This window comes from Oncorhynchus mykiss, chromosome 27 (assembly GCF_057628025.1).
Source record: "Oncorhynchus mykiss isolate SJ-2025 chromosome 27, ASM5762802v1, whole genome shotgun sequence".
Taxonomy (NCBI): Eukaryota; Metazoa; Chordata; class Actinopteri; order Salmoniformes; family Salmonidae; genus Oncorhynchus; species Oncorhynchus mykiss.
Genome location: NC_143048.1, coordinates 1772245 through 1799996, shown reverse-complemented (window position 1 = coordinate 1799996; position 27752 = coordinate 1772245). Strand labels below are relative to the sequence as shown.

Below are 27752 nucleotides of genomic sequence, written 5' to 3'. Positions count from 1 at the left end.
TGTGTGTGTGTTCCCCAGCCTTCACCGTCTCTGCTTCACCCTCCCTCTTCAGTCACTGAAGAATGGTCGCCATGACCTTTTTGAGCGCCACAACTTGCTAACGGCCAGGGCCAAAGTTTCTCTTTTTGGAACATAAAAAAAAAAAATCTGCCAGCCAATCAGATTTACCTGCCAAAATATAATTTTTGCTGAAATTACACACAAAAAACAGATGAGCATGCTCTGTAATGTTTCTAAAACAATAAATATATTACTAGTAAGAAGTGATGTGGTATATTGTTTCATTTAATTTTGTGACCGGAGTCATTTAACCAAAATGTCACAGATTAGACATATTTTCACCTGCCCCTTTAAGGCCAAGAGATTACCGTGGTCATGTTTATGCCTGTGAGATTGAGAGTAGGATCGTATCTGCGTTGCTTATCTTCCCTAACAGCATAGCTGGGGGAATGATCCCACCCCAAATGTTTTAAACCTATTTTTTTATAGCGCAGTGCAGCTGCCTTAGCTTCTCAAGTAATCAGGTGTGTAGTGCTGGGGGAGTGCAAGGGAGCAGTGATACCTCACTTTTTTCAATTTGAGATTACAAGGGAAATTTATTCTGATCAATTCTAAATAAAATTATATTTAATTACAACAAAGGTTCCATGGAAAAACAAGAGAATGACAAACCAAATAAATATGTAGGCTACAGCAGCCTAGAGGTAGGCAAATTGTGTTATCCCTGTCTTCTCTCTGGCAAATAATGAAGATCTGTAGGCTACATGTGTGCACTGCAGAGGCCCATTGGAGGCTTGACAACTTTAGAACGTTAAAAAAAGAAAGTCACCGGTCTGCCTTGATGTTCAGAAAACTCCACCGACCTGCTCTTGGAACCCAAAACAATAATGTGACCACTTGTTACAGCAAAAATTCTGCCGTGCACACCCAAACCAGAGTGGCCACCGTAAAGACCGAGAGCCTGACCCTCTCTGGAAGTTGCTGTAGCCTTGCTTGGGATCTTTAGCCTATATTGAATATTGGTTGAGACGCATGGCCCGTTAGGGTAGTCTATGTCAGGGTTGGAAATTGGAAATGTGAATTGGTACAGGTTGAAGGTAATTGTAGAAATGGCAAGCTCATCTCCTTTCCAAGACCCCAACTTTCTTTTGGTTTTTCTATTGGAATAAGGTCACACCAATCATTTTATTACTCCACAACAGTGCCTTCAAACATCCCCTTTCTCTCCATCTGCAGACCTCTTAAGCCACGTAGAGAATCTCTGGCAGTTGGATACGCTACCGTACAGGAGTGACAAGCTCATCACACAGTCCAGACAAGATGTAGAAGCCATGCATCTACTGGAGAAGACAGTCAGGGTTGAAGTGGATGTGGTTCAAAAAGGTATGCCACTCCCCTTTTGTGGAAGAAGTACTGGCTCATCTGCGAGGGACAGAGAAGCTGTCCAAGGATCCAGAGAAAGCAGCAGTATACAACGCAGAGGTTCACAAATTGGTGGAGTCCGGCCACGTTAAGAAGGTATCCCCGGTAGCAGTCGAAGAGTACCAGGGTTGGTCCATTCCACATCATTTGGTCCATCACAATGGGAAAAACAGAGTTGTCTTCAACTGTTCCTTCAACTACAGGGGCAAGAGCTAGAACGAACAACTCTTTCCCGGACCCAACTTGGGAGCCACTCTGTTTGGAGTCCTTCTCCGTTTCCAGGGAACACTGGAAATCAGCAGTGACAAAGGGGATTTTACATCAAGTCCGCCTGCTACCCGAAGACCAGCCTCTTCTCCGGTTTGTGTGGCGAGACCTAAACCATGATGATTGCCCTGATGTCTATGAGTGGCAGGTTCTTCCCTTTGGGATGCCATGTAGCCTCTGCTTCCTTCCAGAAGCATATGTTCGACCACAGTGAGCCTGAAGAAGATTTGCGCTTTTCTGTAGAACGCTCTTTCTATGTAGACAACTGTCTACAAAGCCTCCGCTCTGCGGGTGCAGCCAATAAACTGGTGGACAAGCATAAGCACCATCTTGCTGAGGGAGGATTCGATCTACGCCAGTGGGCCAACAATCTCCAGCAGCCATCGAACACCTACCTCAAGAGTCCAGGGCTGAGAGCAGTGAGCTGTGGTTCACCCAGGATGGCGTGGAAACCCAAGAGCACACCCTTGGATTACAATGGCAATGTCTGTCCGACACTATTGGCTACAAGCAAGGTCACATGGAGAAAGTTGTACCCACCATATAAATCGGATCCTTGCCAGCCAGTAGGATCCACTCGGCTTCATCGTCCCATACACCACACGGGCCAAGGTTGTGGTCCCGAGGCTCTGGAATAAGAAAAGTGGGTGGGATTACCCTGACCTACCTGAAGATCTTCTCCAAGTGTGGCTTATTTGGGAGAACAAACTTCCACAGCTGTCTCAGGACACACTGACAAGGTGTTACGTCAGCCCGACATGGATCTTCCAACCAGCACAACAAGTGTTCACGTCTTCAGTGATGCCTCAGAACGTGCATATGGTGCCGTTGCGTACCTCCGTACTGAAGACACCAATGGACGGATCTAAGTGGCATTCCATGCATCAAGATGAAGAGTGGACTCGAAATGACAGTCGATGCCAAGACTTGAGCTCTGCGCTGCACTCACCGGTGCCCAGCTGGCAGTGATCATCCGAAAATAACTCACCCTGGGAATCCACGAGGTCACGTACTGGTCGAATTCTACAACAGCCTTAACCTGGCTCCAGTCAGACTCCTGCAGGTACAAAGTATTTGTAGGCACAAGAGTTGCAGAAATACCAGAGCTCACAGACCACAGGCCCAAAAATCCAGCTGACAATATCACATGCGGCAAGATGCCGTCTCAGCTTTCAGAACACAACCGTTGGAGTCCAGGTCCTCCATTCCTGTGCCAGGCCCAGTCATCTTGCCTGAGAAGGCCATACCAAGTACCTCCTGACGAAGCAGAGGATCTGCGGAAGCCTACCTTCTGTGGACTCCTGTCAGTGGACACAAAGTCGTCTCTCCCCGATGTTGCCCAGTTCAATACTTTCCATGAGCTGATGTAATCCACAGTGCACTTACTACATGGGGCGGCCAGTCGTGCAGACAGACCTTCAGACAAAAATTTAAAGCAAGCAGAACTTGGAAGTACTCAGACATGCTCAGTCAGAGCTTCCCAGATGACCTCTCCCTACTGGAGTCAGGCAAGACAATCCCTCCGAGCAGCCATCTGCTCCTTACTTTGCTACCTGCCAACTTTACGGTTTTTACATTTTAATTACGTTTATATTTTTAGTTTTTCCCCTCAATCGTCTTTTTTCATTCAACTCCCCCCCCCCCCCCCCCGGACGTTTTATCAGGATGTGGTTCGTCAGGACCTCCACCGACCGAAGCTAAGTAGTAACATTAACATGATGCCTTATAATTGCAGTCGCTGTACTCATAATGTACAGGACAACATTCGCCTTATAGCTGTGCTGCAAGCCCAGCTTCAGACGCAATCGTTAAGCAAGTGTAATTTAAGTGTAGGACAGGATGAAACAGCATCTGTGCTACCAGTAAGTACAGATAGTAGTATAAATCCCCTCGCACAGTCCCCGCAGCTGGATAACTTTCTCATGGCTTCTGGAAGGAAATGCTGTAGGAATGCTCAACCGGTGTCGCTCATTCAGCTGACAGAAACATTCAACCGGTTCGCCCCATTAAGCAGCGAGTCAGAGTCAGAGGCCAAGCCTTCTCTGGTCTCTACTCCTCCCATTAAGGGGTCTGAGACTCCGAAGCCTCCCATCATTAGCTCTGACAAATTGAAAACCCTTGTCATTGGCGACTCCATTACCCGCAGTATTAGACTTAAAACGAAACATCCAGCGATCATACACTGTTTACCAGGGGGCAGGGCTACCGACGTTAAGGCTAATCTGAAGATGGTGCTGGCTAGTGTAGAGAGTATAGGAATATTGTTATCCACGTCGGCACCATCGATGCTAGGATGAAACAGTCAGAGGTCACCAAGCGCAACATAGCTTCAGCCTGTAAATCAGCTAGAAAGATGTGTCGGCATTGAGTAATTGTCTCTGGCCCCCTCCCAGTTAGGGGGAGTGATGAGCTCTACAGCAAAGTCTCACAACTCAATCGCTGGTCAAAAACTGTTTTCTGCCCTCCCAAAATATATAATTTGTAGAGAATTGGCCCTCTTTCTAGGACTCACCCACAAACAGGACCAAGCCTGGCCTTTTGAGGAGTGACGGACTCCATCCTAGCTGGAGGGGTGCTCTCATCCTATCTACCAACATAGACAGGGCTCTAACTTCCCTAGCTTCACAATGAGATAGGATGCAGGCCAGGCAGCAGACTGTTAGCCAGTCTGCCAGCTTAGTGGAGTCTGCCACTAGCACAGTCAGTGTAGTGAGCTCAGCTATCCCCATTGAGATCGTGTCTGTGCCTCGACCTAGGTTGGGCAAAACTAAACATGGCGGTGTTCGCCTTAGCAATATCACTGGAATGAAGACCTCATCCATTCCTGCCATTATTGAAAGAGATTGTGATACCTCACATCTCAAAATAGGGCTACTTAATGTTAGATCCCTCACTTCCAAGGCAGTTATAGTCAATTAACTAATCACTGATCATAATCTTGATGTGATTGGCCTGACTGAAACAAGGCCTGATGAATTTACTGTGTTAAATGAGGCCTCACCTCCTGGTTACACTAGTGACCATATCCCCCGCATCTATGTAGCCTACTCAATCACTTTGTATAGCTACTGTTTACAGGCCTCCTGGGCCATATAGAGCATTCCTCACGGAGTTCCCTGAATTCCTATCGGACCTTTGTCATGATCGTCGTAAGAAGCGGACCAAAATGCAGCGTGGTATATGTTCATGATGATACTTTAATTAAAGAATGCACTGAACACTGAATACAAAACAATAAACGACCGTGATGCTATAATAAGAACTGTGCTGACAGAAGCAACTAACATAGACTATCACCCACCACGCACAATGACAAAACAGGCTACCTAAATATGGTTCCCAATCAGAGACAACGACTAACACCTGCCTCTGATTGAGAACCATATCAGGCCAAACACAGAAACAGACAAACTAGACATCCAACATAGAATGCCCACTCAGATCACACCCTGACCAAACAAAACATATAAACATACAAAGCAAACTATGGTCAGGGCGTGACAACCTTGTAGTCATGGCAGATAATATTAGATCATTTTTGGTGACTTTAATATTTTCACATGAAAAAGTTTACAGACCCACTCCAAAAGGCTTTCAAAGCCCTCGTCGCTCAGTGGGTTTTGTCCAACATGTCTCCGGACCTACTCACTACCACAGTCATTCTCTGGACTTAGTTTTGTTCCGTGGAATAAATGTTGTGGATGTTAATGTTTTTCCTCATAATCCTGGACTATCGGACCACCATTTTATTACGTTTACAATCGCATCAAATAATCTTATCAGACCCCAACTAAGGATTATCAAAAGTCTTGCTATAAATTCTCGGCCAACCCAAAGATTCCTAGATGCCCCTCCAAGACTCCCTCCGCCTACCCAAGGACATCAGAGTACAAAAATCAGTTCACCACCTAACTGAGGAACTCAATTTAACCTTACCCAATATCCTAGTTGCAGTCGCACCCCTAAAAACATTTGTCATAAGAAACTAGCTCCCTGGTATAAAACAAAATACCCGAGCTCTGAAGCAAGCTTCCAGAAAATTGGAACGGAAATGGCGCCACACCGAACTGGAAGTCTTCCGACTAGCTTGGAAAGCCAGTACCGTGCAGTATCGAAGAGCCGCTGTCCCCAGTCCACCTGGCCATGCTGCTGCTCCAGTTTCAACTGTTCTGCCTGCGGCTATGGAACCCTGACCTGTTCACCGGACATGCTACCTGTCCCAGACCTGCTGTTTTCAACTCTCTAGAGACAGTAGGAGCAGTAGAGATACTCTGAATGATCGGCTATGAAAAGCCAACTGACATTTACTCCTGAGGTGCTGACCTATTGCACCCTCGACAACCACTGTGATTATTATTATTTGACCCTGCTGGTCATCTATGAACATTTGAACATCTTGGCCATGTTCTGTTATAATCTCCATCCGGCACAGCCAAAAGAGGACTGGCCACGTCTCATAGCCTGGTTCCTCTCTAGGTTTCTTCCTAGGTTCTGTCCTTTCTAGAGACTTTTTCCGAGCCACCGTGCTTCTAGTATTGCTTGCTGTTTGGGGGTTTAGACTGTGTTCCTGTACAGCGCTTTGTGACATCAGCTGATGTAAGAAGGGCTTTATAAATACATTTGATTGATTGATTGATCTGGTGACGCTGGCCCCGGAGTATGATAACAACACCAGACTGATTCGTGTTGGAGGTCGGCTTTGGAGGTATGACCAGCTGGGCCCTGACAATCTTCACCCAGTGGTTCTGGACCCAGGTAATCCGCTCAACAGGTTGCTGATCAATAAATATGATGAGCAGCTGAGGCACCCGGGCCCAGAGAGGGTGTTTGAGGAGTTAAGTCGAATGTTCTGGTTTTCTGAGAGGGAGGGCAGCCATTCATCGTTTTCAGCTTGGCTGGACCGAATGCAGGAAGTGGTCAGCCAGATGTGCCTAGGATGACTGACCTGCCTACAGCCCGACTGCAGCTCCACAAGCCCACATTTTATTATACAGGCGTGGACTGCTTTGGAAGTAATGAAAAGAGATTGGGTATCATCTTTAAGTGCATGACCACCCGGGCTGTACATGTGGATCTACTGACAAACATGGATTCCGATTAGTTGCTAATGGCATTGAGACGCTTCATCGCTTGAAGAGGAAAACCCTTTGAGATCCTGTCTGATCAAGGACCATATCTCATGGGAGGGGAGAGAGCTACAAGGGACCTTCATGACTCTCCACCCACAGCTTCAGGAGCAGTTAGCCAGTCAGAAGATTCACTTCGCCTTCAACCCACAAAGTGCACCACACTTTGGAGGATGCTGGAAGAGGGAGATCAGATCCATCAAGACTGCCCTGCAAACTACCTTTGGTGCGCAGACAATCTCTGAAGAGGTGCTGAGGACTGTCCTAATTGATATAGAAGGGATCTTAAACTCCAGGCCCTTGGGATATGTGTCGTCAGACATCGCAGATCCGGATCCAATCACTCCTAACTCTTCTCATGGGGCGGCCAGACTAGTCACTACCACAGGTGGTCTACCCAGTCTGAAACCAGTCTGAACTGAGTTTGAACTGCTTAGTCACGAAAGATGGAGACGCAGCCAGGTTCTAGCCGACCATTTCTGGCACTGCTTCACACGGAAATACTTACCCACACTTCAAGCCCGCCATAATGGCTTCTAAACCTGCATTGCTTGCTGTTTGGGGCGGCGCCGGAGCTACTTCTGGTGCTGACAGAGATGGCCGCCTCGCTTCGCGTTCCTAGGAAACTATGCAGTATTTTGTTTTTTTATGTGTTATTTGTGTACTTACATTGTTACCCCAGGTAATCTTAGGTTTTATTACATACAGTCGGGAGGAACTATTGGATATCAGAGCAACGTCAACTCACCAACATTACGACCAGGAATACGACTTTCCCGAAACAGATCCTCTGTTTGGCCTACCACCCAGGACAATGGATCGGATCCCAGCCGGCGACCCAAAACAACGGTGCCGTAGAAGGGGCAGACGGAGCGGACTTCTGGTTAGGCTCCGTAGACGGTACATCGTGCACCGCTCCTGAGCATATTACTCGCCAGTCTCTTGACAACAAGGTAGACGAAATCCGAGCAAGGGTGGCATTCCAGAGAGACATCCGAGACTGTAACATTCTTTGTTTCACTCGAGACACGCTATCTGAGTCGGTACAGCCACCTGGTTTCTTCATGCATCGCGCCGACAGAAACAAGCATCTCTTCGGTAAGAAGAAGGGCGGGGGTGTATGCCTTGATTAATGAGACGTGGTGTGATCATAACAACATACAGGAACTCAAGACCTTTTGTTCATCTGACTTAGAATTCCTCACAATCAAATGCCGACCACATTATCTACCAAGAGAACCAAGAGAATTGGAATTCTACCAAGAGAATTCATACTCACAGTCATGTTTATTCCCCCCCAAGCAGACACATCGACGGCCCTGAAAGAACTTCATTGGACTATGTAAACTGGAAACCACGTATCCTGAGGCGCATTTATTGTAGCCAGGGATTTTAACAAGGCTAATCTGAAAACAAGGCTCCCCAAATTCTATCAGCATATCGATTGTGCTACCAGGGCTGGCAAAACCCTAGACCACTGTTATTCTAACTTCCGCTACGCATAAAAGGCCCTCCCCCGCCCTCCCTTTGGAAAAGCTGACCACGACTCCATTTTATTGCTCCCTGCCTATAGACAGAAACTAAAACAGGAAGCACCCGCGCTCAGGTCTGTTCAACGCTTGTCCGACCAATCAGATTTCATGCTTCAAGATTGCTTCGATCACATGGACTGGGATATGTTCTGCATTGGGGTGAACAACAACATTGACGAATACGCTGATTCGGTGTGCGCATTAACAAGTGCATTGGTGATGTTGTGCCCACAGTGTCTATTAAAACATTCCCCAACCAGAAACCATGGACACGAACCACTGCTTTTAATCAGGGCAAGGTGACCGGAAACATGACCGAATACAAACAGTGTAGCTATTCCCTCCACAAGGCACTCAAACAAGCTAAGCGTCAGTACAGAGACAAAATGGAGTTGCAATTCAACGGCTCGGACACGAGAGGTATGTGGTAGGGTCTACAGTCAATCGGACTACAAAATAAAAACCAGCCCCATCGCGAATCAGGATATCTTGCTCCCAGGCAGACTAAATATATTTTTTGCTCGCTTTGAGGACAATACAGTGCCACTGACATGGCCTGCTACCAAAACCTGTGGGCTCTTCTTCACTGTAGCCAACGAGAGTAAAACATTTAAACATGTTAACCATCGCAAGGCTGCAGGCCCAGACGGCATCCCGGGCGCGTCCTCAGAGCATCGCAGACCAGCTGGCGGGTGTGTTTACAGACATATTCAATCAATCCTTATCCCAGTCTGCTGTTCCCACATGCTTCAAGAGGGCCACCATTGTTCCTGTTCCCAATAAAGCTAAGGTAACTGAGCTAAATGACTACTGCCCTGTAGCAGTGCTTAGAGAGACTAGTCAAGGACCATATCACCTCCACCCTACCTGACACCCTAGAGCCACTCCAATTAGCTTACCGCCACAATAGGTCCACAGACAACGCAATCGCCATCACACTGCACACTGCCCTAACCCATCTGGACAAGAGGAATACCTATGTAAGAATGCTGTTCATCGATTACAGCTCAGCATTTAACACCATAGTACCCTCCAAACTCGTCATTAAGCTTGAGACCCTGGGTCTCGACCCCGCCCTGTGCAACTGGGTCATGGACTTCCTGACGGGCCTCCCCCAGGTGGTGAGGGTAGGTAACAACATCTCCACCCCGCTGATCCTCAACAATGGGTCTCCACAAGGGTGCGTTCTCAGCCCTCTCTTGTTCTCCCTGTTCACCCACGACTGCGTGGCCATGCACGCCTCCAACACAATCATCAAGTTTGCAGACGACACTACAGTGGTAGGCTTGATTACCAACAACGACGAGACGGCCTACAGGGAGGTGGTGAGGGCCCTCGGAGTGTGGTGTCAGGAAGATAACCTCACACTCAATGTCAACAAAACAAAGGAGATGATCATGGACTTCAGGAAACAGCAGAGGGAGCAGCCCCCTATCTACATTGATGGGACAGTGGTGGAGAGTTTTAAGTTCCTCGGAGTAAACATCACAGACAAACCAGGGTCCACCCACACAGACAGCGTGGTGAAGAAGGCGCAGCAGCGCCTCTTCAACCTCAGGAGGCTGAAGAAATTTGGCTTGTCACCAAAAGCACTCACAAACTTTTACAGATGCACAATCGAGAGCATCCTGTCGGGCCGTATCACCGCCTGGTACGGCAGCTGCTCCGCCCATAACCGGAAGGCTCTCCAGAGGGTAGTGAGGTCTACACAACGCATCACCGGGTGCAAACTACCTGCCGTCCAGGACACCTACACCACCCGATGTCACAGGAAGGCCAAAAAGATCATCAAGGACAACAACCCCCCGAGCCACTGCCTGTACACCCTGCTATCATCCAGAAGACGAGGTCAGTACAGGTGCATCAAAGCGGGGAACGAGACTGAATAACAGCTTCTATCTCAAGGCCATCAGACTGTTAAACAGCCATCACTAACATTGAGTGGCTGCTGCCAACATACTGACTCAACTCCAGCAACTTTAATAATGGAAAAATGTATGTAATCAATTTATCACTAGCCACTTTATATGTTTACATACCCTACATTACTCATCTCATATGTATAAACTGTACTCCTATATAACTTCTACTGCATCTTGCCTATGCCGTTCGGCCATCACTCTTATATATTTTTATGTACATATTCGTATTCATTAATTTACACTTGTGTGTATAAGGTAGTTGTTGTGAAATTGTTAGGTTATATTACTTGTTAGATATTACTGCATGGTCGGAACTAGAAGCGCAAGCATTTCGCTACACTTGCATTAACATCTGCTAACCATGTGTATGTAACAAATAAATTAGATTTTTAGGCTGGGTTTCTGTACAGCACTTTGAGACATCAGCTGATGTATGAAGGGCTTTATAAATACATTTGATTTGAGGATAAGGAAGACCTTGTAGTTGGGACCGTTGTGATGATCAGTATCCTAGGGCACTCTGGCAAGTTGGATATGTCAAGTCAGTTATCCCTGGAGCAGACGCGAAAGTGAATGACAGCAGAGATCCAAGCTTAGGACAGAACCTATGTCAGGCCTGTTGCTCGACTCATCCAGCTGCCCACCCTTCCTCAAGAAGGTACTTACCCTTAGCTGGCTTGTCAGTTGAAGCAAATATGTACAATCCATGCAGCTGTAAAAACAGCCAGCTCATTTCCTTTCCAAGGCCCCAAGTTTCTTTTGGTTTTCCTACTGGAATAAAGTCATGCCAATCATCACTATTTTATTAGGCTGATTAGCAGCCTTTTTCCAGGGATTTAGTTAAACCCATTTAATCCCGAATTCTTCCCAGACATGACAATATCCAAATCTTGTGTCATTAGTATGCCTTTGAAGTAATCAATCATCATTTTTTAAAATAGTTTTCATGGAAAAGTAGGTAAAAAAAAAGGGTGTTTTATGGTCGGTCACAATTGTGACCGGTGGGATAATGTGATGTATACTGAATTAACATATTTCTCCTATGCAGTCATAAAAATGCTTATATATCCCAGCCAATTTATTAACACATTTAAAACTCTGTCACTGGCAGTCCCCAACATTGCTACTAGAATGTCCCATCACATTCTAGTGTGACTATTTTACATATCGAAAACCCTTTTATGACACCGATATGAATACTGAGAGCAAAAGCAAAAATCAACAACCATCAACGTATTTCAACATTGTTACTTTAGTGCAACATGTATTGAAACATTAATATTGTAACATTTGAACTTGTACTTTAGTGCAATATTCATTGTAACATTGTCATTGTGACATTTTAGTGCAACATCCACTAACAACTGTATAGCAGTTATGTTCACATTGAACATAAAGATAATATTTAGGATAGAGGTAGCCTGTAGAACATGCATTCAAGTAGAGGCCTACACTGAACAAAATAACATAAAAAATGTAATATATATATTATACACATACGTGTGTGTATATATCTATGTGTACAATATATATATATATATAAATGTTTGTATTACAGTAGGCTTCAGAACCAAGTGCACGATTAGTTTGTGCATCACTATTTTGAACTACGATCAGTCAAATACTGTAATACAGTATGTCTTGAATCAATTGATCCTCTTTCCAAAAACATTTCAGTCATTTTGATTGTCTTTTTCCATTTTTCTTCCGACTTTTCTTTCTAGAGTCCGTTGTACTGCTTCTACCCTTTATTGACTTTTCTATTTTTCTTATATTGGCTTTTTCAGCCCTTTTTTCCCCATTCGCTCTTATCTGCTTTTCTACTGTCCATGGTATATCTTGAAGCACTCAATCTGCAGTGGCGCTTTGCATTTCTCACATGCATATGTAGTGCGTTTGTCACAATGACGACATCGATGGAACCGGTGCATCGTGTTGATTGGCCAGTGAGAAGCTTTGTCATATCTTGCCTGATCTTCAATAGTAGCAGCCAGTAGAGATTTCCTTCCGTGGCTTGGAGGTTTCGTGACAAACTTTTGCACAAGAGACTGGCCCACGATCCATGAGAAGGTGAGCAGATTGATGGTCCCTCCCATAACATCTCTGTAAAATAAATGGCTGTTTACGAGTGCACTGTTGCGAGACCATGCAAAGATGGGCCACCACCACTTCTTAGACCTGATGGAGATATGGTATCTTGAAACCTGTAGGTTGTGAAGTTCAACACCACCCATGTACTCATTGTATCGGTTGATGCATTTTGGTTGTGGGACTTTGTCAAAGGCACGTCACTCCTTGTTCCATCTCTTGACAGAGGTCTCACTGTATTTCTCCTTCATGTTTCTTGCCACTGTGACAATGTTATTGTCTTTCTAATGGACCGGCAACTTGTCTCCTTGGGTCAGAACCTCAGAGGTTCCACGGGGTAACTTCATGAAGTTCTTCTGTGGCTTGAATGAGACATCAAACAGACGATATTGCCTCATCGTTCTAGAGCTCCCATATCCTCTTTTTGTCATTTCATCGAGGAGTGCAAGCGAAGTGAAGAGGTTGTCATGAAGGAACTTGCAACCTTGAGGCACCTGAGATTGCTCTGCAACACCAAGAACGACACTGGGTCCATGACCCAACCCAGTCTCAGGGAGGAGGGTGTGGGGTGGTGAGGGGTAGGTCATCATCCCTGATAACGTTGTTCCTGTCATGATCAGTTTGCATAGGTTCAGCATATACATTCAACAGCCTGGCTGGCAAATGGCCTGTCTCCCCCTCATAGTCCATATCTGACCCATCTCTCTCGCAATCTCTGAGGGATAACTGCAATGTTGCACGCCTTGTCTGAGCAGTCACCGAGATCCAACATATCCAGAACTTGACTCGAAGTGTAACTAAAAGAAAGAACAGAGTAGAAAGTTAGGTAGAACAAGAACTACAGTATGTGTTAGTATAAGTATTTGTATACCTAGATGCACTGTGTTATCCCGCCGGTCACTATAGTTGCCATCAACATGTTTACTCATTCTATGACCACACTGAACAAAGTTGAGTAATTGCAAATGCATATATCAATACTAGACACCTTAAAAGTTGACGTGTACCAAAAATATTTGTCCTATTTGAATGTTAACATACTTCACTAAACTTTTGTATGAGAGCTTTAATAATGGACCCATAGTCTTCTCATGGTGCAACCAGGAAGTAAACAGCTCTGGTCATGTGACAATTTACACTAAACATGTGACTGCACATTTTTCATTGAGACCCTTTATTATTCAAATTTTTGCTGGAAATGCATTGATATATCATTCAGTAAAACTTTTAGAGCCTTATAAGGGAAAAAAATGTGACTTGTGGGATTAAGTAGGTTAATACCCGACCAGGCAGGGCCTTAGTCAGTCTGTAGTTTCCATTCTGATGTCCAACCTGTTTTTCTCTCTTGCTTATCCTACTTCGTTAGAAGAAATGGCTTTTCTTTCTTGTGTTGGTGCGTGCAGCAAAATCTAAGTGCTAAAATTCTGATGTCTTGTTGTTTGGAGCTAAATAGTGTCTGTTGTAAATATATTCCATTTGTGTTAAACTAGCTTTCGTACTCACGCTAGCATTAGCATTGTCATCCGGAATACATTACTATTTAGCGATTAGAATTTGTCTGTGGTGCTAGGCTATTTTCAGTTGTAGATCGCTCATGCTTATTATGTTTTATAATGTGTAGATATTTCTACATTGCTCTATTGTTCTTTTTGCATCTAGCATGTGTTTGGGTCCACATAGCCTGTTCAGTTGTTGGCATGTTGACATATTTTTCCCCATACTGTGCTATAGTCTAAGTTCTCTTTTCATTACAGAACTACAATTAGTACCAGAGAGAGTGATGTTGTATGCTTGTGCGGATCCTCATTAAACCCTTGAACTACTGCTTCCTCGTGTTCTGAATGGACACCCTGTGGTGGTTGCTACCGGACTAAAATTCAGCACCTAAGTTGTTTATCCCTTTTTATTGGTCCTTCGAAATCATAAACAACCCCTATTTTTCGGTAAATTGCATTTAGGTTATGGTTTATTGAGATGCATGAATACACCACACAAAAAGCTTGTTTTCCTGCAATTCTTTGTAGTAATGATTTATGTTCACTACTCGGTCAATTGATTTGATGACTAAATCTATGCAAATAAATTACATGATTTGTTAGTTCATCCCTCTTTTTATTCTGTAATAGGTATATTGTAACCATGTGTTCAAGCTAATCAAATCAAAGTTTGTTTATCCCAATGGGAAAAATTAATGGTGGAAAAACAATTGGAACCATTTCCTTGTTTGACCGCTAGGTTTTCTGTGTACTGTGACTCATACTGTGGTACTCTATAATTTTTTTTAGTAGCCTACTTGTAGCTTGCTCGGTAGGTGGAGTTTGCACAAGGGCAGAATTTCCAAAGCTCGGTCCTGGGAACTCAAAGGGGTGCATGTTTTGTTTTTCTGTCCTAATACTACACAGCTAGTTCAAATTATCGAAGCTTGATGATTAGTTGATTATTTGAATCAGCTGTGTAGCGCTAAACCAACAACCAAAACGTGCACCCTTTGGAGTGAGTTTGGGAAACTCTGCACTTGGGCTCGGCACGTGTAGGCTATTCCAAGGTGCGAACTCCGCTCATCCGGCAAGCTAAATCAAGCACACCCAATTTGTATGCCTTTGCTGCCGTTGATGCATTGAGTGACTGGGCGGGGATTGTTTTCAAACCTAGAGATGGGACAAAGACTGAAGAGGAAGCGAGACAACCCACTCCCTAATTTTTTCTGGTTAAATTACAGTCAATCAGGCACGTGCATAGATAGGGCTCTACCTGTGCAAAGCAAATGCCCCTTTGTCCTTCCAGTGCCCTTTTCGGTAGTGGTATACAACAAATGCTATACATTTTCGTGTCCTTATTGTTCTTAACCCACTGCAAGCAAGTCATCGTTAAATTATCATCTACGCTTGAGAACCAAAACGCACGCACATCTTGATTGTTGACCAATGATTATTCATCATCATTGGCGCGCAAAAACGGGTTTTCGTATCCAGATTAGCGACCAGAAATAACTTGTTTTATTTCCTCCCGTTTTTCCTGGCAAAAACAGAGTAGGCCTACTTCATCATAAATATAAAATACATTTGAGAAATCTACTACTCACTCAGCCAGAACAATAGGCTACCTGACAATTTGATAGATTATTTTTTATATTTCAGATATACATAGTTTGGGTGGCTACTGGCTATATAACTAACGATAAACAGCTGTAAAATTGTAATATTTTGGGATGAAGATGTAACATATTCTGGCGACTTTATTACATTATTTGTGAGAAAGAACAGGGTTTAACGGCTGGCACGTTGAACTTGCACTATGCAGACAGGTTGCCCTCCAATGTGATGGCATGGTGCAGACAACATGTTTTCCATCCAATCCTGCAACATCTGCTACAAGTAGGCAGAATGATTTTCCTTGCTCTTGACATGCTATATCCCTACTCTATATTGTCTGCTAACATTAATGAGTTTCAGCTCCAAATGCAGGTGTAATACGCATTGTATTTCTGCAGCCAATTTTTCAAAATGCATCACTGTTTATGGCTGTAATGACAGGCTATACATTTGGACAGCGATTGTGCTCCTCACAATTTGTTTTACTTTTGGGGGTCGCTGGTCTAAATGTTTGAGTACAGGATAGTGGCAACTCATGTTGGGTTAGATATAGTAATGATAGGCTACAGTATTTCTTACACGCTTCTATTTTGACTGTAATTGTGTTGATCATTGTTAATAAGTGCAGCATTTATTACAGTTCAAATTAGTTTTGCTAAATACTTTACTCATCAGTTTGTGCTGCTTTCTCTTGTAATAATTGCTCAACAAGTCCGTGATCGCGGTAGGGCAAATTTGGGTGCCCTTTTTATATATCGAGCACATTCTCCCCAAAAGGTCTGCGCATGGCTCAATGAACTAATTAGACCAGAACCAGCTGCTATCGCACTGTTGTCTATGGAACCACCCCCTTAAGCAGACCAGAACTGTTCATTGTTTTCAATGGTAAACGGCCTGAGTAACCTCTCTTAATTTATCCACCATCTTTGGTAGGGAGAGACCAATGAAAATGGCGGCGACAGGGTCGGTCAGATCCACCAGTGGATTGGGGCACAAATGCAAAGCCAGGCCCGCCGATATGCTGAAAACTCGGACACATTCACAGCTGCTGACGTTGGAGGAGGCAAGGTGTCCGGTTTGTTCGGAAATTTTATTAGAGCCCGTAACTATGCCATGTAGCCACTCGGTGTGTCTGCACTGTTTCAAGCGGACAGTTGAATTCACCAGTTTGTGCTGTCCCCTCTGCCGGCTGCGAGTATCCAGCTGGGCCCGTAAACAGTCCCGGGAGAAAAGCCTAGTTAACATCGAACTCTGGGAAATGGTTCGACAGAGTTACCCACAGCGATGCAAGATCAGAATGGAGCAGAGAGACTGTGAGACTGGTGGAGAAGGTATGCTTTTTTGATAACAACAATTATTACAATTCAGTTTTAGGCTGTTTGGGGTTGTATTGGGTTAGGGTACATACATTTGTGTATGTCGTAAGGTTTTTGTTCAGTCCTCTTAATTTGTTTCCAAGTATAGGTTATGACCACGAACACAAAGTAGGAAAACATATAGGCTTATCGTTTTTATTCTCGGCAAACATTGTAACTGACAGTGGTACGGTCATTCCATGTTGGCAACACCACTGCAGTGCATACAGTTTCATGTTTGTTTTTTTCTTCACATTTACAATAGTGTGTTACTTTGTTGTTACAGCGATATTATTTGGAATTAGAACGGTTCTGTTACATTGTAACAAATGCTATTCGATCTGGCGCTGTGTGGTCTCTCATTATATGGAATGATGGCCATTCCATATCACCAATAGGCTCTTGTACAAGGCTGAATAACCAGACCAGTCAGTTTTGATATACCCGACTTGTCTAGGCATAGAAAGTTTCACTGTGACTTGCCCAGACTTGTGGCGCTTTTTGTGGGAGGTACTACTCTATTGACACCATCTGTACTGTCTGGGGTGTTTTTAACTGTAATGTAATATATATATATATATATATATATTTGTGTGTGTGTATACATGTTCCATACAGTGGTTCCCAAACTTTTCTGACCCAGCACTTGTTTTCAGAATCTTTTTGAGTGAGTTTGATAATTTTCATTTTTCTTCCTCAGACATTTTCCGCTCGCCTGCTCAGGTATCCAAATCTGGAGAGATCCGACTGGAGTATGGAAAGCAAAAAGTAAAGGCAACATTGTAATATGGGTTATTACAACAACAGGTTTTGTGTCCCGTAGTGCATATATTTTTTTTTTTACATTGTACAATACCCATAAACCCCTCAAAAGGAAAGACCTATGTGTTTGAGACTTGGATTAGAGAAAAAATATACTGATATCATCATCTTATTCCTATCAGAAATTCCACTGTTGTAGATGGGCACACAACACATTGATTTTAAACAACCACGGGTTATGTGAATGATCCCTTGGGTTCAGTTACTATCAGTAAGAAGTGATTTTTCTTTTTCAGGTCCCAATCAATGAAGAGAAAGAAGAGGGGAGGAGGAAAGTCCACCACAGAGAGGGATGTGGAACTCTCAAGCACTTTCAAGATCCTGTAAGTTTTATCTTGTAACTCTCTTATGACTAGATTGTTGAATAGATTGTGAATGGATTGTTGCTCAGAATGCTATGCCAACACACTGATGAATAAGTGTAAATATGATGCTGAGATATACAACCCTCTCTTCCAGTTCTATGGGTTGCTGTCAGACTCGGAGAATGAAGAACCCATTGGGAAAAGAACCAGAAATGTGTCTGCATTTGTTAGAAGAACAAAGATCTCAGCGTTTGTGTTATTATTTGACATTTTGGGCTGCTTATAACTGTAATAATGTCCTCATATAATAGTAATGAATAATCATGTTGCAATTTTTTAAAACTTAATGCTGCCGTATATAGATTTTTTGCACACATACATTTTCAAAGACATTGAACAATTGATGTTACCTTGAATGTTTTTTTGTGCTTTTAATTCAGTTATTTACTCAGTCCCCTATTCCCTCAGTGGTCTACATACCAATGTGGTGCAGAGAAGCCAGAGCTGTACTGATCCAGAAGAGGGAAGGCGCAAAATGAGGGTGTCTACTCATCTTCCTGGACTGGACAAGGTATGATGCTGTGCTTTTAATTATGATTCCCATGTAAAGTAGCCTTTTGAGTGACTAAGATACTGTAGACCCCTTAATATAATTGGGGGATAGAAATGCTCAAAATTGTAGAGTTATTTTTCTCTCATGGCCAACAACCAGGAAGTTTGAAAAGAGGCTGAGTGGGCGGGGAGCTTATATTCACATTGACTGATAGCTCTTTGAAACACCGAGGTCAAGAAACTTGGATGCAGTAAATCTTCTCAAACAAATTTGGTGTTACACAAAGGAACTCAAACAACATTGAAATTGGCATGCCGCTCTTGAATCGGTTCACAGCCTCACTAACGGATGTGTTTACATGACAGCGGCATCATAGTTTTGAACGACCCCCTCCCCGTTCTGTTTCGTGCTTGCTAAAGACCTAGCTAGCCAGTAACTAGCTAACACCAGACACAGATGAAAGGGGAGACATACAGTGCATTTGGAAAGTATTCAGACCCCTTGACATTTTTCCACATTTTGTTACATTACAGCCTTATTCTATCTGCACACTATACCCCATAACGACAAAGCAAAAGCAGGGTTTTAGATTTTTTTACACATTTATTAAAAATACAAAAACATAAATACCTTATTTCCTTAAGTATTCAGACCCTTTGCTATGAGCCTCGAAATTGAGCTCAGGTGCCTCCTGTTTCCATTGATCATCCTTCAGATGTTTCTACAACTTGATTGGAGTCCACCTGTGGAAAATGCAATTGATTGGACATGATTTGGAAAGGCACACACGTCTATTATAAGTTGACAGTGCATGTCAGAGCAAAAACCAAGCCATGAGGCCAAAGGAATTGTCCGGTAGAGCTCCGAGACAGAATTGTGTCGAGGCACATATCTGGGGAAGGGTACCAAAACATTTCTGCAGCATTGAAGGTCCCCAAGAACACAGTGGCCTCCATCATTCTTAAATGGAAGAAATTTGGAACCACCAAGACCATTCCTAGAGCTGGCCGTCCGGCCAAACTGAGCAATTGGGGGAGAAGGGCCTTGGTCAGTGAGGTGACCAAGAACCCGATGGTCACTCTGACCGAGCGCCAGAGTTCCTCTGTGGAGATGGTTTGTCCTTTTGGATGGTTCTCCAATCTCTTTCCTTTAAAATGAGTCAATAAGTATTCAACCCCTTTGTTATGGCAAGCCTAAATAAGTTCAGGAGTATACATTTGCTTAACAAGTCACATAAGTTGCAATGGACTCTGTCCAGTTTTGAATGGCTACCTCTTCTCTGTACCCCCACAGTCGAGCAATGACTGGTCCCGTAGTCGAGCAGTGAATTTCAAACACAGATTCAATCACAAAGACAAGGGAGGTTTTCCAATGCCTTGCAACGAAGGGCTTCTATTGGTAGATGGGTATAAAAAATAAAAGCAGACATTGAATATCCCTTTGAGCATGGTGAAGTTATTATTTACAATTTGGATGGTGTATTTATACACTCAGTCACTACAAATATACAGGCGTCCTTCCTAACTCAGTTGCAGGAGAGGAAGGAAACCTCCCTGGGATTTCATCATGAGGCCAATGGTGACTTTAAAACAATTAGAGTTTAATGGCTGTGATAGGAGAAAACTGAGGATGGATGACAGAGTGAAAAGAAGGAAGCCTGTGCAGAATAAAAATATTCCAAAACATACCTCCTGTTTGCAATAATGCGCTAAAGTTTTTAAAAAAATGACAAAGAAATTTACTTTTTGTCCTGAATACAAAGTGTTATGTTTGGGGCAAATCCAAAACAACACATCACTTAGTGCCACTCTTCATATTTTTAAACATGGTGGTAGCTGCATCATGTTATCGGTATGCTTGTCATCGGCAAAGAATAGGTCGTTTTTTTGTAGGATAAAGGGAAACAGAATAGAGCTAAGCACAGACAAAATCCTAGAGGAAAACCTTGTTCAGTCTGCTTTCCAGCAGACACTGGAAGACAAATTCACCTTTCATCAGGACAATAACCTAAAATACAAGGCCGAATATACACTGGAGTTCCGAGACGACATTGAATGTTCCCTATGAGATTAGTTACATTTTTGACTTAAATCGTCTTGAAAATCTGTGGCAAGACTTGAAAATGGCTGTCTAGCAATGATCAACAACCAACTTGACAGATTTTGAAGAATTGAAAAATAATAATGTGCAAATATTGTACAATCCAGGTGTGCAAAGCTCTTAGAGACTTACCCAGAAAGACTCACAACTATAATAGCTGCTGACGGTGATTCTAACATGCATCGACTCAGGGGTATGAATACTTAATACTGTAAATGAATTACTTTTGTATATACAGTTGGAGTCGGAAGTTTGCATACACTTAGGTTGGAGTCATTAAAACTTGTTTTTCAACCACTCCACAAATTTCTTGTTAACAAAATATAGTTTTGGCAAGTCGATTAGGACATCTACTTCGTGCATGACACAAGTAATTTTTCCAACAATTGTTTACAGACAGATTATTTCACTGTATCACAATTCCAGTGGGACAGATGTTTACATAAACTAAGTTGACTGTGCCTTTAAACAGCTTGGAAAATTCCAGAAAATGATGTCATGGCTTTAGAAGCTTCTGATAGGCTAATTGACATCATTTGAGTCAATTGGAGGTTTACCTGTGGATGTATTTCAAGGCCTACCTTCAAACTCAGTGCCTTTTTGCTTGACATCATAGGAAAATCAAAAGAAATCAGCCAAGACCTCAGAACTAATTGTAGACCTCCGCAAGTCTGGTTCATCCTTGGGAGCAATTTCCAAATGCCTGAGGGTACCACGCGTACTGTTTGTACAGATGAACAAGTGTAAACACCATGGGACCACACAGCCGCCATACCGCTCAGGAAGGAGACGTGTTCTGTCTCCCAGAGATGAACGTACTTTGTAGCGAAAATTGCAAATCAATCCCAGAACAACAGCAAAGGACCCTGTGAAGATGCTGGAGGAAACAGGTACAAAAGTATCTATATCCACAGTAAAACGAGTCCTATATCGACATAACCTGAAAGGGCGCTCAGCACGGAAGAAGCCACTGCTCCAAAACCGCCATAAAAAAGCCAGACTACGGTTTGCAACTGCACATGGGGACAAAGATTTTACTTTTAGGAGAAATGTCCTCTGGTCTGATGAAACAAAAATAGAACTGTTTGGCCATAATGACCATTGTTATGTTTGGAGGAGAAAGGGGGAGGCTTGCAAGCTGAAGAACACCATCCCAACCGTGAAGCACGGGGGTGGCAGCATCGTGTTGTGGAGGTCCTTTGCTGCAGGAGGGACTGCACTTCACAAAATAGATGGCATCATGAGACAGGAAAATTATGTGGATATATTGAAGCAACATCAAGACATCAGTCAAGAAGTTAAAGCTTGGTCGCAAATGGGTCTTCCAAATGAACAATGACCCCAAGCATACTTCCAAAGTTGTGGCAAAATGGCTTAAGGACAACAAAGTCAACGTACTGGAGTGGCCATCACAAAACCCTGACCTCAATCCTATAGAAAATGTGTGGGCAGAACTGAAAAGGTGTGTGCGAGCAAGGAGGCCTACAAACCTGACCCAGTTACACCAGCTCTGTCAGGAGGAATGGGCCAAAATTCACCCATCTTATTGTGGGAAGCTTATTGTGGAAGACTATGAAACATTTGACCCAAGTTAAACAATTTAAAGGCAATGCTACCAAATACTAATTGAGTGTATGTAAACTTCTGACCCACTGGGAATGTGATGAAAGAAATACAAGCTGAAATAAATCAATTTCTCAACTATTATTCTGACATTTCACATTCTTAAAATAAAGTGGTGATCCTAACCGACCTAAGACAGGGAAGTTTTACTAGGATTAAATGTGAGGAATTGTGAAAAACTAAGTTTAAATGTATTTGGCTAAGGTGTATGTAAACTTCCGACTTCTGGTGTATGTGGACACCCCTTCAAATGAGTGGATTCAGCTATTTCAGCCACACCCATTGCTGACAGGTGTTTTAAATCAAGCACACAGCCATGCGATCTCCATAGACAAACATTGGCAGCAGAATGGCCTTACTGAAGAGCTCAGTGACTTTCAACATGGCATAGGATGCCATCTTTCCAACAAGTCAATTTGTCAAATTTCTGCCCTGCTAGTGCTGCCCCAGCCAACCGTTAGTGTGGTTATTTTGAAGTGTAAATGTCTAGGAGCAACAACAGTGAAGTGGTAGGCCACACAAGCTGACAGAACGGGACCGCCGAGTACTGAAGCTCATAGTGGGTAGAAATCGTCTTTTCTCGGTTGCAACACTCACTACTGAGTACCAAACTGCCTCTGGACGCAACGTCAGCACAAGAACTGTTCATTGGGAGCTTCATGAAACAGGTTTCCATGGCCTAGCAGCCGCACACAAACCTAAGATAACCATGTGGTGTAAAACTTGCCGCCATTGAACACTGGATCAGTGGAAACGCATTCTCTGGAGTGATGAATCACTCACAGACAATATTTTGACAGTTTTGGAAACTTTAAAGTGTTTTCTATCATAATCTGACAATTATATGCATATTCTAGATTCTGGGCATGAGAAATAGGCAGTTTCATTTGGGCATGTTTTTCATCCAATTATCAAAATACTGCCCCCTACACTCAAGAGGGTAATGGGCTTTTCAGATCAAAGTTATGCATGTAAACATTTGTTGATATTCTATGCTAGTTAGCGAGTTATTAGCCCAGTTATAGATAAGGATAGGTCAGCAATGGGGAGTTACTGCTTCCTACAAGAGCATAAAACCTGTTGGCTACATTTCAAGCTGTCTTTGAAAAACGAGTCAGGTAAAAAGCTTATGTCTTAATTAAATGGGCAGTGTTGTGTTTGAGACCGGCTTGAATATGCAAATAAGCCAATAGGATAATAAGTCTACATTGTCTAATTTTCTGTATTATGTTGTAAAGTGGTTTCTTGCATCATGCAATTTACAGTCACCTATTTGGCCCATGGTGTTAGACTAAGTAAAAAGTCATTAATGTCAAGACTATCATAATGTAAAAACGTTTTTTAAAGTCTCATGCAATGTAGGCCTGCATTGAACACCACATACTGTGTAGGCTATATCATAGAAATCAAAGCTATTTCCATGTGAAAATGTTATAGAATTTTGCTCCATTGGTTTTGTTGGTAGGTCTACATTATGCTCAAATAGCCTTTTGGCTACTGTCTAAAACTGTAAGGTTGTACAGCCTTAGTGTTCACTGTAAACGCAAGCCGGAAGATGCACAAAATTCTCACAATGTTCAAGTTTACGCTCACAAGACCTAGAATTTAAGGGAACATTAGTGATGGCACCATATCCCTTTAATAATCCCCCCTCTTGAATCTAAGTGTTTGAGATGGGGGAGGGGACAAGTAACTTTAAGATCAAACTTGATCAATGTAGAAGCAACAGTCATTTTTCATGCTTTGGTTGTAATACTTTCATCTGGTTTCATTCAAATTTCAAGAAAAATATGATTCTGACTGTTCATGACCTTTAAAACATTGATCTTCCTTTTTTTGTTGATTTGTTGTCTCTGTACAGGCAAGTATTGCTCACAGCTACAATGCAGGAATCCTTCTGTCCTCTGAGAACAGCCGATCTCTTTCGGCACCCATCATTGTCCAAGACAAGAGGCATATCTGGCGAGGCGTCATCATGGCGTCATCAACACCTTTTATGGTCCCCCAGTCGAAACAGGAGAGGTCCATTAGCCCTGAGAGCAATGACAGTATTTCTGAGGAGCTGAATCACTTCAAGCCAATAGTGTGTTCACCGTGCACCCCACCAAAGCAACTACCTGACGGGCGAGTGATGGAACCCACAATTGTGAAGTCCACCCCCCGGAACTTATTCCGCAGCCTGGAAAGGCCCACCAGCTATGAAGCGAGCCCTACTATCCTACAGAAATGGAAGCAGATAGAGGTGGACCGTCAGTCTGTCAAAGTGACCTCGAAGGGTACCTTGACCAACCCCATGAACGAGGACCTTGTCTTCAAACCAAGCCCCATAGAGGAGAAGGACGGCATGCCCTGTAGCTGCGCTCCAGCAGCAAGTAAGGGAAAAGAACACTTGGTTGTGTGTGCCAAGACTGATTCCTCTGGGCAAGAGAATGAAAGAACTTGTATACATAATAAACGAAGACTGATATTTGATCAGGCCATTGGAGAGACAGCGATCCATCAAAAACAATTCACAAAGTTTCAAACTCCATTTGTAGCCTTAACCAGTGAGGAGACTGTAAAAGAATGTGGGGTTTCTTTTGAGTCTGTGGTGGTACCTGAATTACATTGTGGACCAACTTCAATTCATCAAAATCCAACCGTAGTACCACATGATATAATTGCCAGTGTTAGGAGTTGCAAACTTAAATCAAAAGACTCACAGGATCAGAGAAAAGAGTTTGACAATAGAAACTGTGCCCAGAACCAACCTACCTCAAGGAGGGGCAAGAAGAGGAGCCAGAAGACCAAACACCTGGAAGAGACAGAGTCTGGACTCAAGAGGCCAAGATCCCAGAGCCAAGATGGTTTCAATATAGAGTGTGCGCAGGCTGAACTGTACATTCAACAGGTTCAGCAAGAGAGAGAGGACAGAGAGCTAGCGTTGAATCTTCAAAGACAGTTTGACAGCGAACAGCAACAAGAAGACAAGCAAAAGACCAGTCCCGACAAGTACTTTCTCCGGTCCTGCATGTCCAGTGAAAACAGAATCAAATGCAATCCACGCAGATCAGGAAGAATTTCCAAAAAGAATGAGCACTTTAATTGCTATTATTAAAGGGTTATTCTTGTTTTATTTATTTATATTTCAATCAGACAACTTCTTGCATACAATAACTATACTGCTTTTGTTGCCCAGGTTCCAAATGCATTGCTTTTAAACAGAAACTAAACCCTAGCTAGCCTATGTCATAAATTGTTCATCTTCATTTGGTTGTATTCCTATTAGATGTAGTTTCTACGAACATGGTTTTGCTGAAACGTTAGGTACTATCGTTATTTATTTTCTTCTCGTTTGCAGTTACTCATAGAATTGTAAAATAGACACTAAATCATCATGCAGTTAATGCACTGTGAGAAAAAGTAAAAATGATTCACAGTATGAGGTTGTGTTGAGATTCTATGCAGACACTTCAAAATCTGTGTTCAGGCTCATGTATGATTCTGATTCTAGCTCAGCCAAGGATCTGGACACAAGATATAGCACTATTACTTTGTCAGACCCTCCATTCAGATTCCCATTAACCCGGTGGAGTAACACGTGGGTCGTATTCTGTTTCCCATGGGGCAAATCACCAGTAATTCCTATCATCAAATTGAACTGAAGACCTCAGAAGCTGATCCAGTGTTAGTGTTGTGCACATTTGAATAGTTAAAGGTGATCCCAGAGCTGCACTGCCATCCTATTGATTATTTCATGATCCACAAGTCATATTGATTGTGTTCTGTCAATGTTAGACAGGTTTTGTCAGAGTAAATGGTTATAATTAAACCCCATCAATAAGATTTAACGATCTGAAAATCTGCACAGAACACCTACAATGCAGGCAGCCTGAAACGTGTGGGTGTTGAGGTCTTCAGCCACTCACACTCTAAAATCTTCAGTTAAAACGCAGCTTCTGGTCACGTCATATTGTTGAGTTAAAGGATCAGTGTTGCCAGGTTAAATATATGCAATATGTGTAAACTCTTTGCTGTAAACTATTACAGTAATATTGGAAAGGGGCACAATATTAACATGCTTTTTGGATGGTGATTTTCTCGTCAAATTCAATTCCAGTATGTATTTTCTGTCAATCTTATGCCCACACTTCTACCTCTACACTCACTGTTGCGTTGTTGCTTTTCTCAATGATTTATGCCCTCTTTTTCACAACCACAAACCAAAATGTCTCTATGCATGTGTATGGCACTGCTTTATAAAGTTTTAGCACTGCCTAAGCTTTATAGTTTTGATGTATATTAATCGTGGGTTGACTGCTATAGTATGGTATTAATTAGGATAATTGTTTTCTGCAATATGTCTATTGGAGATTCCACATTAATATATTTAATCAGCATTGTTATCTTTCTCATCTTTGAGTTGTAGTTACTATATTGTTTGAGACACTTATTCAAAGGGCTATTATATTTTATTTGATAAATGTCTTTCATATTCTATTTGATTTCTTGTTTTCCTAAAAATGTATATTTTTCCAATGGAATATGCCAAAAATATGAGCTTTAATGTCCATTACTACTTAACATTTTTAAAGAATAAGATATTTCAATTTTATTTTGCACATAATTATGTACACAAATACTTGTATACTTACCTTTGTAGATACAGTATAAATACTCAGATGCATATTTTAGTATTGGAGGGGAGAAATGGGTTAATGCCAAATGGCTGATTTCTGTCGACTGTGTCATACATCTGAATTTTTTTGTTTACTTTCCTGATTTTAAAGATTAGGTTATTGATTCTTTATAGTAATCAGAATGTACCACTTGTATAGCCTACATGATTCATTGACAGAACTGTACTTTGAAGGAAACAACTTGTTCTGATCATGTCCATCCAAATTCTGAAGGAACTGTGAAACACAATAACACATTCAAATGCAAATTAGAGGTGAATTACTTTATTTTTCATTCAAGTGCTTGTCTTGTTTTATCTTTCACTTTAAGTATGTAAAGAAGTTGGCATTTATGTTATTCTGTATCTTGTTTTTTTCCGGTATCTGGTATTGAAACGTTTGAATGCTGAATGGCTTTCCAAGACATTGATTTGACCACTCAACACAATGACAGCAAAGACTTGTAATCTCCCTCACATAATATTAAAATCATTGGTTTGCAGTTATATTTCAACTCATTGGAGGTCATACATGAAACAAAAAAAATGCTTTAAATAAACATCAGTTACTATCGCTTCAAATAATTCATTTGAACTAGAGTTTTTAGCAAAATTCCACAAATCTTAGTCTTTAAGCTTAAATTTTTCTTCCTCAAGCTAATTTCCTTGTGTAGCTACAGTTGAAGTTGGGAAGTTTACATACACCTTAGCCAAATACCGTTAAACTCAGTTTTTCACAATTCCTGACATTTAATCCTAGTAAAAATTCCCTGTCTTAGGTCAGTTAGGATTGCCACTTTATTTTAAGAATGTGAAATGTCAGAATAAAAGTAGAGAGAATTATTTATTTCAGCTTTTATTTCTCTCATCACATTCCCAGTGGGTCAT

The 27752-nt window shown here is 42.5% G+C and overlaps 1 protein-coding gene and 1 long non-coding RNA gene across 3 annotated transcripts; one reads left to right on the top strand and one right to left on the bottom strand.

Annotated features, from left to right (window-relative positions):
• Positions 1-11502: 11502 nt before the first annotated feature.
• Positions 11503-13454, bottom strand: LOC149971190 (uncharacterized). Of its 2 annotated transcripts, none has more exons than XR_016492424.1 (2): positions 13399-13454; positions 11503-13154 (listed from the first exon to the last, which is right to left on the bottom strand). It is a non-coding gene; the product is annotated as an uncharacterized LOC149971190 (long non-coding RNA). The 2 variants fall into 2 exon arrangements; XR_016492425.1 differs by having other exon boundaries at positions 13346-13445.
• Positions 13455-16335: 2881 nt separating this feature from the next.
• On the top strand, positions 16336-27446 carry LOC110507299 (E3 ubiquitin-protein ligase RNF169). Its single transcript, XM_021587190.3, has 6 exons — positions 16336-16780; positions 17505-17572; positions 17863-17949; positions 18086-18180; positions 18400-18502; positions 24069-27446. Exons 1-6 carry the CDS (start codon positions 16393-16395, stop codon positions 25302-25304), a joined length of 1977 nt encoding a protein of 658 aa, XP_021442865.3. The 5' UTR covers positions 16336-16392; the 3' UTR covers positions 25305-27446.
• Positions 27447-27752: the final 306 nt, after the last annotated feature.